The 12,337-nt window shown below is 43.6% G+C and overlaps 1 protein-coding gene across 6 annotated transcripts in view; it reads right to left on the minus strand.

Moving 5' to 3' along the window:
* Positions 1 to 400: 400 nt before the first annotated feature.
* The window catches only part of ZBTB38 (zinc finger and BTB domain containing 38), a 119,989-nt gene continuing 108,052 nt past the window's right edge, over positions 401 to 12,337 (minus strand). For 5 of the 6 annotated variants that reach the window (XM_081235076.1, XM_081235075.1, XM_081235074.1 and 2 more), the window contains one exon: positions 401 to 6,778. In XM_081235076.1, coding sequence (XP_081091202.1) covers positions 3,185 to 6,778 — 3,594 coding nt within the window. In that variant the 3' untranslated portion in view covers positions 401 to 3,184. Of the gene's footprint in view, positions 6,779 to 11,123; positions 11,146 to 12,337 lie in introns of those variants that run through there. The other variant, XM_081235079.1, reaches the window with a different exon arrangement.

A 12,337-nucleotide genomic window follows, 5' to 3' on the forward strand; every position in this document is an offset into this window, starting at 1 on the left:
CAGATAATGAGGTCTACTTCCTAAGGTCGCCGGGAAAGGACTGAATGAAATAGCCCGTGGAAAGAACGCTGCCGAATACCTGGTAGGTAGTGAGTGTAATTTGTTTTCTGTGGATGTCCAGAGCAGAATACTTCCAACACTCCGATTTATCATAAGATCAGGCCTATCCAAAGCACTAAATGATAACAAGAGTTCAAGTCTCTTTTATTCTGCTTTTTTTTAATGTCATATTCCATTTGAGTCCTAAGCATGTAAGCAGGTACCATGGAATGTAAACAAGAAAGGAAACAGAAATATATTGAATGACTCATATGTGAAACAATGCTGTGACTCACACAGATGAAAGAGCTGCTTGGCTGCACAAAATAATTAACACTAAAACGTTTAAAAAGAGACAACATAGGAATAAGCTATTTTAATCAAGCCAAAACAAATTTATATCCATTAGTTCTAAAAATAAAATTAGACTTTTCCAACCCTTAACATCTGTATTTAATAATATCTTCTAACCAAAATACAGATGCTAAAACAGCAAATTACAATATATCTTGTACAGCATACAGTATGTTCACTGTTCACACTTACTTTAATTCTAGTTGGTCGTTATGTACTCAATGCATAAACATCACTTAGAATAAAATTTTCACAATTAACAAAAAAGGCGACGAGGCTGTCTTAAAACGGCTCTGCTATAAATTGTATAGAATATACAGAATTACAAAGTCAAGTATTTTTTTATCAAAATATACACCCCTCCCTGAAACTAACACAAGCTATCAACATTTTAAACGAATAATACAATTATAGAAAATATTTGCAAAATTATTTTTTCATGTATAAATATTCTGCCATATTTACTTTGGTCTAGAATTATCAGCATACAAGTCCACTTAAAAAATATCCACGTGGAAGGGCTGGGAGACATCAGTACATGTCATCATTTTATATTTGGAGTTACCTCAAATCAAAATGACTGAAACACACAGTAATTCTCCTTGATTCATAAGCCTAATTGAGATGAAACAAATTAGTAGATCACAGGATCGCTTATTCAATTTTCTAATTATCAATTCAAAGATTCGTAAGCCCTTTGCAACTATCTTTTTAACAAAACCCACATGAATAGTGCAGGTATACATATATACAACGTATAAAATAAAGTTGAACTCGTTTGCATTCTTCCATTTTCCTCTATTACATAATACTGTTTGTAAGTGAAAGCAGATGAACAAAAGATAAATGCAAATACAATATTGGGGTTATTTAACAGCAAAGTACTACAGTATAAAAAGGTCAGCTTTGATCATGTCCTTTTCTGGGTGTTTAAATGCTTCCTTGCCCACCCCAATCCTTATTACGTCTTCTTCGTGGAGATATCCCAACGCTTGAAGAGAGAATCTGGGGTCCTTTGAGCTACTTCTTCACAATGGCAACCTTGCAACCTTGGGTAATCTTGGGTTTCCAGCCATCACATCCCATGAACATGAATGGCTCCAGGTCGTCCTTGAACCGGGTTCCAGATTCTGCTCATACTGGTCATCAAAGGATAAGAATGTTTTCTCTCTCTCTCCTATTCTGGCAGTTTAAAAAGTGAGAATCATGACTTCCAGCCTCCCAGGAACCTAGTCCACATGATGGAATATCCTATAGGGCAGTTCGATTTTGAGGGCAGTGTCGATGGTGTGGGTCAGCATAAAAGAACATTAAAAACGCAAGTGGTTTTTAGCAAGCGGGCTAGATGTCTGCAAACATTAAGACAAGGCATCTGGTTTGTGGATGTTATTTCTGAGTCATATCAGTAAGTGACGGAACCTTGTCACTCCACATTCTATCTCCCCACCCGCCAAAGATAAAGCTCTGTTCGAGGCAAGGAAGGTCATCACACTCTCTGCCCCCTCAAGTTATTAATGGGTGGGGTGGGGTGTGTGTGTTTCTCGTCCTTTTTTTTTTTTTTTTTTAAATAGTATGAGTTTGTGGGCTGCATAATCTCCAAGAAGGCTAACAATTGTAGGGATTGGGCTTTCTGTCACTTTCAAGTGCCTGGGAATTCACCACCGTACACATGCTTTGCGCTAAATTTCCTGGACACTCCTTCAGTGGCATGGAAGGCGTCAGGTTTTACTTGAACCCTTGAGACTGGTTAAATCTATCTGGAAAGACCTCCATGTCCATGGCCTTGTGATGGATGGAAGACTGCAGGGAGTTTCAGAAGAATCTGACCTTTCTTCATTTTCTGAAGTGAGGCCACTAAAAAGTAATATACAGCACAGCACAGGTAACCACAGGTAACTTCTGGGAAGGCTCTCCCCCATGGATAAGGCATGACCTATGTTTTCTGTGACTTGAGTAGACCAGTTCTAATAACAGCTCAGCCATAACTTCAAGAGAACAGCATTCCATCTAAAAGCATACACATGCTCTTAAGTAATATTCAAAATGCTTTCTACTGATTTTTACATCAGTCCTCATTATTGGCAGATCTATTGCTCATCATTATAATTCACTACAGGGGACATGGACAGTTAAAAGTTAGAGTGATTTATATATGTATTTTACAAGGTCTGTGTTGCAGAAAAGTAGTTCTAGGTAACGTATGAATGTCCTACTCGGGTTACTCATTTCACACATATTTTCAACTATATTATTTCGTACGTATCCATTAATTTAAACAATTTTAATAGAAGCTGGTTGGGAATAATGACTGTCATAGCTCATTTACCTTTGAACTTATTTATGAAGATGACATTTTCATGACATCTGACCCTTATTTTCTCCAGTGACTAAAGACAGTTCAGCAGCCAGTTCCTATTAGCACTTATTAGAAAGTTTTAAATTACGCTAAAATTAAACTCTTTTCTTTTCCCCGACTGGCAGAAATATCATAGCTGAGAACTTCATAAACTTTCACAGGTCACTTGGGATATTGGAAGATTCAGCTACTTTGTTTTTGTGTACTTTGCATGAAGTTAATGCTAAAACCCAAAGTAGATATGAGGATCCTTTTTCTGGGATTTTCAAAGATGAGATTTTCTTTGTTACATTTCACTCCTTCATGACTGTTATGTGAACAAAATTAAACAGAAACAAAAGCAAATGGCTAACTTAAAAAAAAAAAAAAAAAAAAAAAACGAAAAACCCAGACCCACCAACTTATAGTTTCAAAGATTTTTCTAAGTATCACCATTCAAAGGACATTATCAACAACGGTCTGTCCGTGATCCTTTTGGTCATTGTCTTCTGAATCAATGAAATGTGGATTCTCCCGGGGATTTGAGTCTTCGTGGCCCGTGTCACCTTCCATTTTCTCCCGCTGACTTGGGCTTTTGAATAAGTGTTTCTTCTGGTGCATTCCAAGGGCAGCAGCTGTTTTGCAAATTTTGGGGCACTGGAAGCAGGCATAGCCCTTCCCATCATGCTCTCGGATATGCCTCTGCTCATGATTCCTTTTCGTGGAGAGATACAGAAAACTCTGAAAGCAGAACTGACAGTGGTATCGCTTTTCGCCAGTGTGGATTCTTTCGTGGATTTTGAGGGTCTCGTTCAACGTGAAGGCCTTGTGGCAATACTGACAGACGAACTCCTTCACGCCCAGGTGGATGCGCTCGTGTTTCTGTAGGTTGCCTTGTACCGAGAAGCACCGTCCACAGGTCTTGCACTGGTACGGCTTCTCTCCCGTGTGACACCTCATGTGCATCTTCAGGGTGGAGGGGCTCTGGAACTGCTTAGAGCAGAGCTCACACGCATAAGGCCTGGCCGTGAGATGCCGGTGGGGCCTCCCTTGATTCCCAGCCCCCGAGGCTTTGTCTCCGTCACAGAGTTCACACTGCAACTTGGGCATCTCTTTATTTTCTTCTTCCTCGAAGGCCTTCTCCTGGGGAGCCTTCCCTACTGCGCAGTCCAGTTCGGCCGGGTATTTACATTTGCTGCTCGGGCTCCTGTTTTCATGCTCCTTCCTCCAGTTGGCTTTCCTCATTCTTCTCAACTGTCTGGATTTCTTTTTGGGTTTGTAGTTGTAGTAAGGGCGCCATGGTTTGTCCGTGGAATCCTGGTCACTGGCATCATCAAACATCTCACTCATCTCCATGCACTCGGACTGGCAGAGCCCGATCGGGCTGTCTCTGTTCGTTTCCTGTTCACTCTCTCGTGGCGGAGTCTCCTCCTGCATTTGGTACTTGGGCCTCCTCCCTCTTTTATAGAACAATTTAGATCCTAGGATGTGCCTTTTCACAATGGCTTCGTTCCCGATTTTCACCGTTATCTGGCAGAGGGGCGCGACGTTGCTGTTTGTGGAGGTTCCCGGGAGAGCAGGCTTTGCGATGTAAGTTTCAATTTTACTAGTTTCTTTAATGATATTTGTGGTTTTGCTCAACGACCCTCCAGGATCAGCAATGTATCTGGACTCCTCTGGTACTTCTCCCCTGTTACACAGGATGGTTTTCTTTTTCTCCTTCATGCTCTTGGGTCTGCTGACAACCCTCCCCACTTTGTCTGGCTCGGGTTTGCCATCGTCTTTCGGGGTCTCACTGCCAGCCAGGTCTGAAGGGGCTCTGGGGTTGTGGCTGCTTGTGGCAGCAACGGCGTTGCTGTGCATTATCACAGATGAGAACTGGCTGCTGTGCACGATGACCGAGGGGGCTGGGCCACTGTAGCTGATCACAGAGGTGGAGTTCTCACTGCTGTTACTCACGGACAAAACGGGCGTGTCCCCTGCCCGGAGGCCCGAACTGAAGGCATTTTCAGCGGAAGAAACCGACACCTCTGTTGAATAAAAGTTACTGTCCAGATCAACTTTGAACTCTCCCCTCTCTCCCCATTTGGTACCCTCTGTGTTTTGGGCACTGGTGGAAGTGGGTACATCATGATGTGCTGGTGTTTCCAGTGGGATGGCTGGACTGTTGGTCAAGGTGTTTACACTGTTTTGGAAATTCAGAGTAGGCAATTCAGAGCCGTGTGGACTCTGAATAACATAGGGACCAGGTGCAGACTCGTTCATCTGACTGTTTTCTCGAGTATTTTCATAGGAAGAATGTCGGTAGCTCTTGTAAGGAGCCCTCTTGCATTTCATGGGCAGGAGCCTATAAAGCTTATATGGATAGACACTAGGCTTCAAGCCCCCGTTTGCTGTTTTTTTACTGATGGAAAGTCTGTGATCGATGGCATGGAAAGACTTCTGGTGGTTCTTGAGGATATAGTAGGTCATGAACGTTTCCAGGCAGAAAATGCACTGATACCGCCTTTCTCCTGTGTGCCAAATCTCATGTCTTGTCCTGTACTCAGCCAATGCAAAGACTTTGTTGCAGTAATGGCAAGGATACGTTCTTCTCCACGAGTGAACATTGGCATGTCTTCGGAGGCTGGATAAAGTCACGTAACTACGTTTGCATACTACGCAGCTGTAGAGCATTTGCCCGTTGACAAATTTAACCATGTGTTCTGTTTCTGGCAAGGTACTTCCGGGACTGGAAAATTCACCAATCCTGTTCTCAGGTAATAAAGGTTCTGGACCTGTGAATGCACCTCCATTCTGCCCAATGGTGGGATAGTTTTCTAAGAAGCGCTGATTCCCTCCAGGAACGGGCATGTGGCTTGACCTCATACAGATCTGCTCGTGCCGATCCAGTCTGTTGAGGGTGCTGAACTGTTTGTTGCAATGCTTGCACACCAAGGGCTCCTGGGTTGGCTTGTGAAGCTGCATGTGGGCGCTGAGCAAAGTGCTACTGTCGAAAGATTTGGAACAACAGCTACAATTGTAAATGAGAGGCGGCACCTCTGGGGCTGGCAGCGTGGGGACATCAGAGGATTTATTTTCATCTGCCCTGGGGAAATGGACCTCTCCTTCGTTGTTGTTGGGAGATTTTGAAAGGGAAAGAATTGCAGCTGGCTGTGGACTTCCTTCTTGATTCATTTCCAAGTTAGTTGCCGGAGGGGGCGGTATATTTTCTGGAGGTGAATCCGAATCCTGGGGTACGGAGACTGTCTTTGGCTTCCGGCATGTTTTCGGTTTTGCTGCAACAGCTTCGCAGTTTTCTTTCCCTGTTTTCCCAGGTGAACTGCTGTCCCGTTCCCGTACAGGCAGACTCCTGTAAGCCTCAGTCACGGAAGACACGGCGTAGGAGTGCTCGGCGAGGGTGTGCACGGGCTCCACCTCGTGGCAGACGTCAGTCCTCTCCAGGCAAAGGCTGGTGGTTCTCACGGAGTCGGAGACCTTTTTGAAACTTGCCCTCAAGTCCAGTGGAGAAAACATGTTATTACTATTTTCTGTTTCGATGATGGAAAATGCATTTGTGATCCTTGGCCCGTTAGTGATGGCTGGTTCTTCATGCCTTTTTTCATTTTTTTCTTCTTTAACCACTCCCTTTTCGGTAATGCAGAATACATAGGGACCTGGGGAATTTGAAAAGTTGCGATCGGTAAGATCTTCCAAGAAGGATATTCCCAGCTTTTTTCCTGCAGCTGCAAGATCAGTGACTGTTTCTTGTCTCTTGACGACGACTGTGGAGCTGTAGATATAATTAAGGATTTCTGTAAACACTTCGGCTTTGAGATCATCCAGCTCCAGGACATGGCTGGAAATACAGATGGTATGACTCCAAAAGATATTTTTGAAATAAAGGCTTGAAGCAGCCAGGACATTGCTGTGGGCTTTAAATTTGGTGTCTTCCACAATGATAGTGACATCACATAAAATGCCCCGAATGCGCTGCTCATTCAAGATGGAGAGTACTGTGTCGCTGTGAAAGTCGTCCTTGAGGTCCCTGGAAAGGGACATGACTGTCATCTGAAACGAGAGGAGAGAAATGGTCAGAGACCCTTCCACAAGGAGCTCCTTTATTTGTAGCCTGTTTTCAATTTCTTTGAAAAAAGTTTTTTGTATGAAAATAAATGTTTTTTTTAAAAAAAATCTCATTCTGTTGCTGCTCCCAAGACTTGGAGTCGACCTTAGAAGTTTAATCTTTATCTTGCCCCAGCCTGTTCCTCATACCACTGCTAAGAGTTGTTATAGTTGGAAATCCTCCCAGAACTTTTTCTCCTTCTTTCTCCAAAGTTGTAGCTTGGAGAAAGGTTCCCCCCGCCAAATGTTAAAGGTCTCATCATCACGCAGGGCTGCTGCACTGAACTCTTATTAGAGTCGGGCAATGCCATGGTCCTACCACAAGCCTCCTTATCTATTTCAGAAGATCGCCCTGATGATCTGATCCAAACGTAATTCATGAAGCAGGAAAATGATTTTTTAAAAGTTTTCCCTAAGTAAGCAGTACCTGTGAGTTAAGGCATTGGCTGCTCGGGAAAGAAGCAAGAACTGGAGGAGCCATTCCTGATTTGTGGCTCCGAAGGGTTTCTCGGTGTAAAGTCTCAGTCTGCATGACCAAGTCTGACCACTAGGGGCACCCTGCCCTCTGGCCCTTCCTTGTGGGGACCCATCCTGTTCCTTCTGATTTCGCTTTTATCACAGCCAAAGTAGACTGGGGTGTTCAATCAAAAAGGAAACAAAACAAAACAAGGAAAGTATATTTCTGAGTTTACAATACCGTGTCTAGTCACAGGTTCCTAAATCAGCACAATTTCAAGGCACTGAGGCTCTTGTTCTGGTCTGAGGATCCTACCTCCGTTGTTCCCAGAGCCCGGGTCTTGTTATCCTCTATGTTCTATAACGAGCCTAGAATGGCCAGAGCCTACCCACTAATATTCTAGTGAGGGACAATCCAAAGCAGTGGCTTTCATAGTTACCCACAGTAAAAAATACATGGTACAGGGCTTCCCTGGTGGCACAGTGGTTGAGAGTCCGCCTGCCGATGCAGGGGACACGGGTTCGTGCCCCGGTCCGGCAAGATCCCACATGCCGCAGAGCAGCTAGGCCCGTGAGCCATGGCTGCTGAGCCTGCGCGTCCGGAGCCTGTGCTCTGCAGTGGGAGAGGACACAACAGTGAGAGGCCCGCGTACCGCGAAAAAAAAAAAAAAATACATGGTACACAGTGACTTAAGACAGAAATGAAACTAAAACTTACCCTTACTATGTGTGATGCAGTCTGTTCCGTCCTATTCTCTTTCACTTAAAAAATGCTAACAGCAACTCACCAAACTAATTCCACTACACACTAATGGAACACTCCTGCACTTAATCTGTACCCCCCTCCTCAAATACCCGCTTTGGTCTAAAGGATATACTACCCAGCTGTTCATCAAGTCTATCTCTAATCACATGATGTCCAGAAAGCCATATATCTTGCTGCTATTTCTTTAACTCCCAGTGGCAGTGTATTCCTAGCACTGGAGTATAATGTTTAGCCCATGGCATTTAATTCAGTTGGAAAAGACCAGATGGCCACATAAAGGATCTCTTTTTACCTTTTTGTCAGGATTATAAGCTCTGCCCATTATGTTACTTAGACAGTCCTTTATACAAGAATCCGTTCGATAACTTCTTTTTATCTCATTCAGCCATTGGAAAAAGAGCATTTCTACTAACAAATTCTTCATTATTCAGATAATGAGAACAATGTACTCACCACGTTTATTCTCTCTTAATTCTCGAGACAAGGATGCTTAGAACTAATGTTTACCATCGACTGTTGGAGCCACTGTGAGCCCGGGTTTCTGGTGTGACTACTGTTTCACTTTCTTGATTTAGTGATAGCTCTTTTACTCTTGTTTTCCCTGCCTTTAAGTGGAACCTTCCATGAACCTGTTCTAGGGATGTGGGGGATTAAATCTTTAAATAAAATTAAATGAAAAGGGATCTTTGGGACTTCCCCGGTGGTCCAGCGGCAAAGAATCCAACTTCCAATGTAGGGGACTTGGGTTCGATCCCTGGTCGGGGAACTAAGATCCCACATGCCACGGGGCAACTAAGCCCGAGTGCCACAACTACTGAGCTCACACGTCTCAATTAGAGTACAGAGCCCCTGCGCTCTGGAGTCTACATGCCACAAATACAGAGCCCACCCACCCTGGAGCCTGCGTGCCCTAACGAGAGAAGAGAAAACCCGCGTGCCACAATCTGAGAGAAGCCTGCACGCCACAACTAGAGAGAAGCCCGTGCTCCGCAATTAGAGAGAAGCCCGAGGGCCGCAATGAAGATCTCGTATACCACAACTAAGACCCAATGCAGCCAAAAAAATAAAGAATATAAACTTAAAGAAAAGGGGATCTTTATGGCTTCCTCTGTGCCCTGAAGGGAGAAAGGTTCACCCCTGAATGGATAGCAGGAGTCTATCCTTCACTGGCTTATAGATCAATACCATACTTGGCTGGTGCTTGTTTGGCCTTCCTTGAGGTCTCTCTGTTCTGGGCCCCTGTAGGATCTACTTTCTCTCTTGACTTCGTACCCTTCTCCTGTTTGGAAGGGTCAGCCCAGACCATAATGGGCTCTAGAGGACTCCCCACAGCAAGTTTTATATTGCCAGTACTAGTTATCATTAAAAGTTATCATCAGGTTTGAGTTAAAAAAAAATCACTCAGGATCACTTAGGCTGCAGTGTGTTTAAAGGATCAGAGGGAGGCCAGCTGGTTGCAAACCAGCTAGTGAGGCCGTCCTAGTGGTCCAGGTAGAATTAATCCATCCACCCCAGACAGAGTGGGAACCTGGGAAGGAGCGATGCCTCCACCCACACCTAAGGAAGTGAGGCCACGGGGGTTAGTATCTAAACTCAAAATTTACTTTAATTCCCTCGACCAATATTTATTGAGCTACTGCTAAGTACAAGGCATCAGGCTAAGTGCTGTAGGAAGACAAGAGTTCATCTCTCCGTTGAACAGATGTTTACTGAATATCTACTTCATGCTTTGGGACAGTAGTTCCCAAACCTGGCTAGGCATCAAAATCAGCTGGGAAGTTTTAAAATAGTACAGGTTTACAGAGTCCCCCTACTCTGCCCCTGCAGAGAGTCTGGTTTGGAACAGCTGGGGTGAGACCCTGGAATCCAGAGGTACTTTTGTACCTCACTTCGTGAATAAGTAATACATTCATATGATAACAAATTGGAAAGGCACACCGAATAAACACTGACAAGCCTCCTTCCCACATTGTCTCAGAGGCTCTTCAGGTGGTTTTTTATCAACCAGCCAGAAACAGGCCTGGGGGCTGACACTAAAAGCCAGGGCCGCTAGAGGAACAAAAATACTGCCCCCAAAGGTTTGTGGTATAGCAGGGAAAATAAGATGTGTTCACTAAAAGCCGTAAAACAAAGATTCCCAGGGAAGGTGAAGGATCAAGAGCGCTGGGAGAAGGTTTCAGGAGTCAGGGGAGAGTGGCTTGGGAACAGGTGTGAGCTCAGCAAAACCTTGCAGATATGGACAAAGCTGAGGAAAAGGAATTTCAGTCAGAAAAAGGCACAGTCGAGAGTTTTACGCCCTCAAGAACCTTGTAATCTAGGAGTCAGTGTAACACTTTATTTTTATTTTGTTGTTGTTGTTGTTTGCTTTTTGTTTTTTGCCACACCATGCAGCTTGCGGGATCTTAGTTCCCCAACCAGGTACGGAACCTGGGCCCTCAGCAGTGAAAGCGCGGAGTCCTAACCACTGGACCGCCAGGGAATTCCCAGTGTAACAGTTTAGGACAAAGAATCCAAATCCGCAAATGCGAAGTGAAAAAGAGGTGAAAGCTGTTGAAGATGCAATTTCAAGCCATATTCTGCCTGTCCAACGTGCAACAAAGAAATAAGCTAGGAGTCTGTAGGCCAGAGGGGACCCACCATAGGCTACAAGCACAGCTGGTCCCCACAAGCTGTGTTTGACCCCCACGGTTTTTGGAACGATGTTTTTGAAAAACTGAGCTCATGCTGAAAACCAGTAAGATTTAACATAAAAATCAACATATCTTTTCTTGAAAAATAGGAAGACTGGACAACGAAGGGGTTGTTGGCTGCCTGGCAACCGCGTGGCTGTGTCCCTGTGTCACTGTCACCTGCATGCACGTGCTACCTGTCCAAGTACTTACCGCCCAGCAGCTTCTCTCAGTAAAAAGCCCAGCCTGGCCCCTTTAGGCAGTTTGGTTTGGGCAACTGGTAAGAACATTAAACAGAATCACTTTGCACCCACAGTTCTGAACAGACATACTTAATGATATCCCTAAAATTAGAATTAAGACATAAATGAGCTCGTGGGGGGGAGGCAGTCATTCTCACCAAAAACAGTATTCTTTGACTTCAGAAAAATTAAAGTGATCTCCTCCTCCGTTTTATTTCTTCATGGAGAGTAAATGAAAACAGAAGTCTTAGGAGTTCCTGCCAATGGAAAGCCCACAACAGACTTCAGAAAAAGAAACAGAAGTTGGAAAGCAGATGAGACTCAATTCACACGTAATTTTCTAAAACGTGTTCAAAAAAGCAAGTTTCGTGCAGTATATTTATTATTTTCAGTAGTACTGCTGAGATGGAATAAATAAGCATGAAAAAAGGCTAACAAAAATGATGTAGATGCAAAAATTTTGGTAAGCCAATATTAAAAAAAAATAAACTGGGGCTTCCCTGGTGGCACAGTGGTTAAGAATCCGCCTGCCAACGCAGGGGACACAGGTTCGAGCCCTGGCCCGGGAAGATCCCACATGTTGAGGAGCAACTAAGCCCGTGCGCCACAACTACTGAGCCCGCGAGCCACAACTACTGAGCCTGCGTGCCACAACTACTGAAGCCCGTGCGCCTAGAGCCCGTGCTCCACAACACGAGAAGCCACCGCAATGAGAAGCCTGTGCACCACAACGAAGAGCAGCCCCCGTTCGCCGCAACTAGAGAAAGCCCGTGTGCAGCAACGAAGACCCAATGCAGCCAAAAATAAAATAAATTAAAAAAAAGAAAAAATTAAAAACAGGATACTTAAGAGAGAGAGGGGGTGCAATTAATAACTATGCCAGGGCAACAGGTACACACTGGGACTGTACCCTGGGAAATGAGGATGAATGGTCATCCTGTTTTCATATACATAAATATATAAACAAAAAATATATCTCTATATAAATTAAATATAAAATTCTAAAGTTATAATTACATATATGTACATTTACATAACGTATACTTTATAAATATGTAAATGCTTTTAAGAATTTTATAAATATATGATAAATGTACTTTATAATTATACTTCATATAAATGCCACTGGGAAATTCTACTTAATTAGCATATTTAGCATCTGCTGCTGCTTTTGTCTCCTGCCATATTCCAGCCTTATACAATACACATTCATCTCATGCAAAGGTAGGCACTTAAATAAGATGCTTTTGATGATTAAAATGACTTTTCTTCACCTACTTGTAGAATTAACTAGTTTCAGAAAAGTAAAATAAATCTATGCTGATGGTAAAGTATGCAAACAGTACAGAAGTGGATTAAGGTACAAGGCAGA

Source organism: Mesoplodon bidens (assembly GCF_964165515.1).
Source record: "Mesoplodon bidens genome assembly, chromosome: 5".
Classification (NCBI taxonomy): domain Eukaryota; kingdom Metazoa; phylum Chordata; class Mammalia; order Artiodactyla; family Ziphiidae; genus Mesoplodon; species Mesoplodon bidens.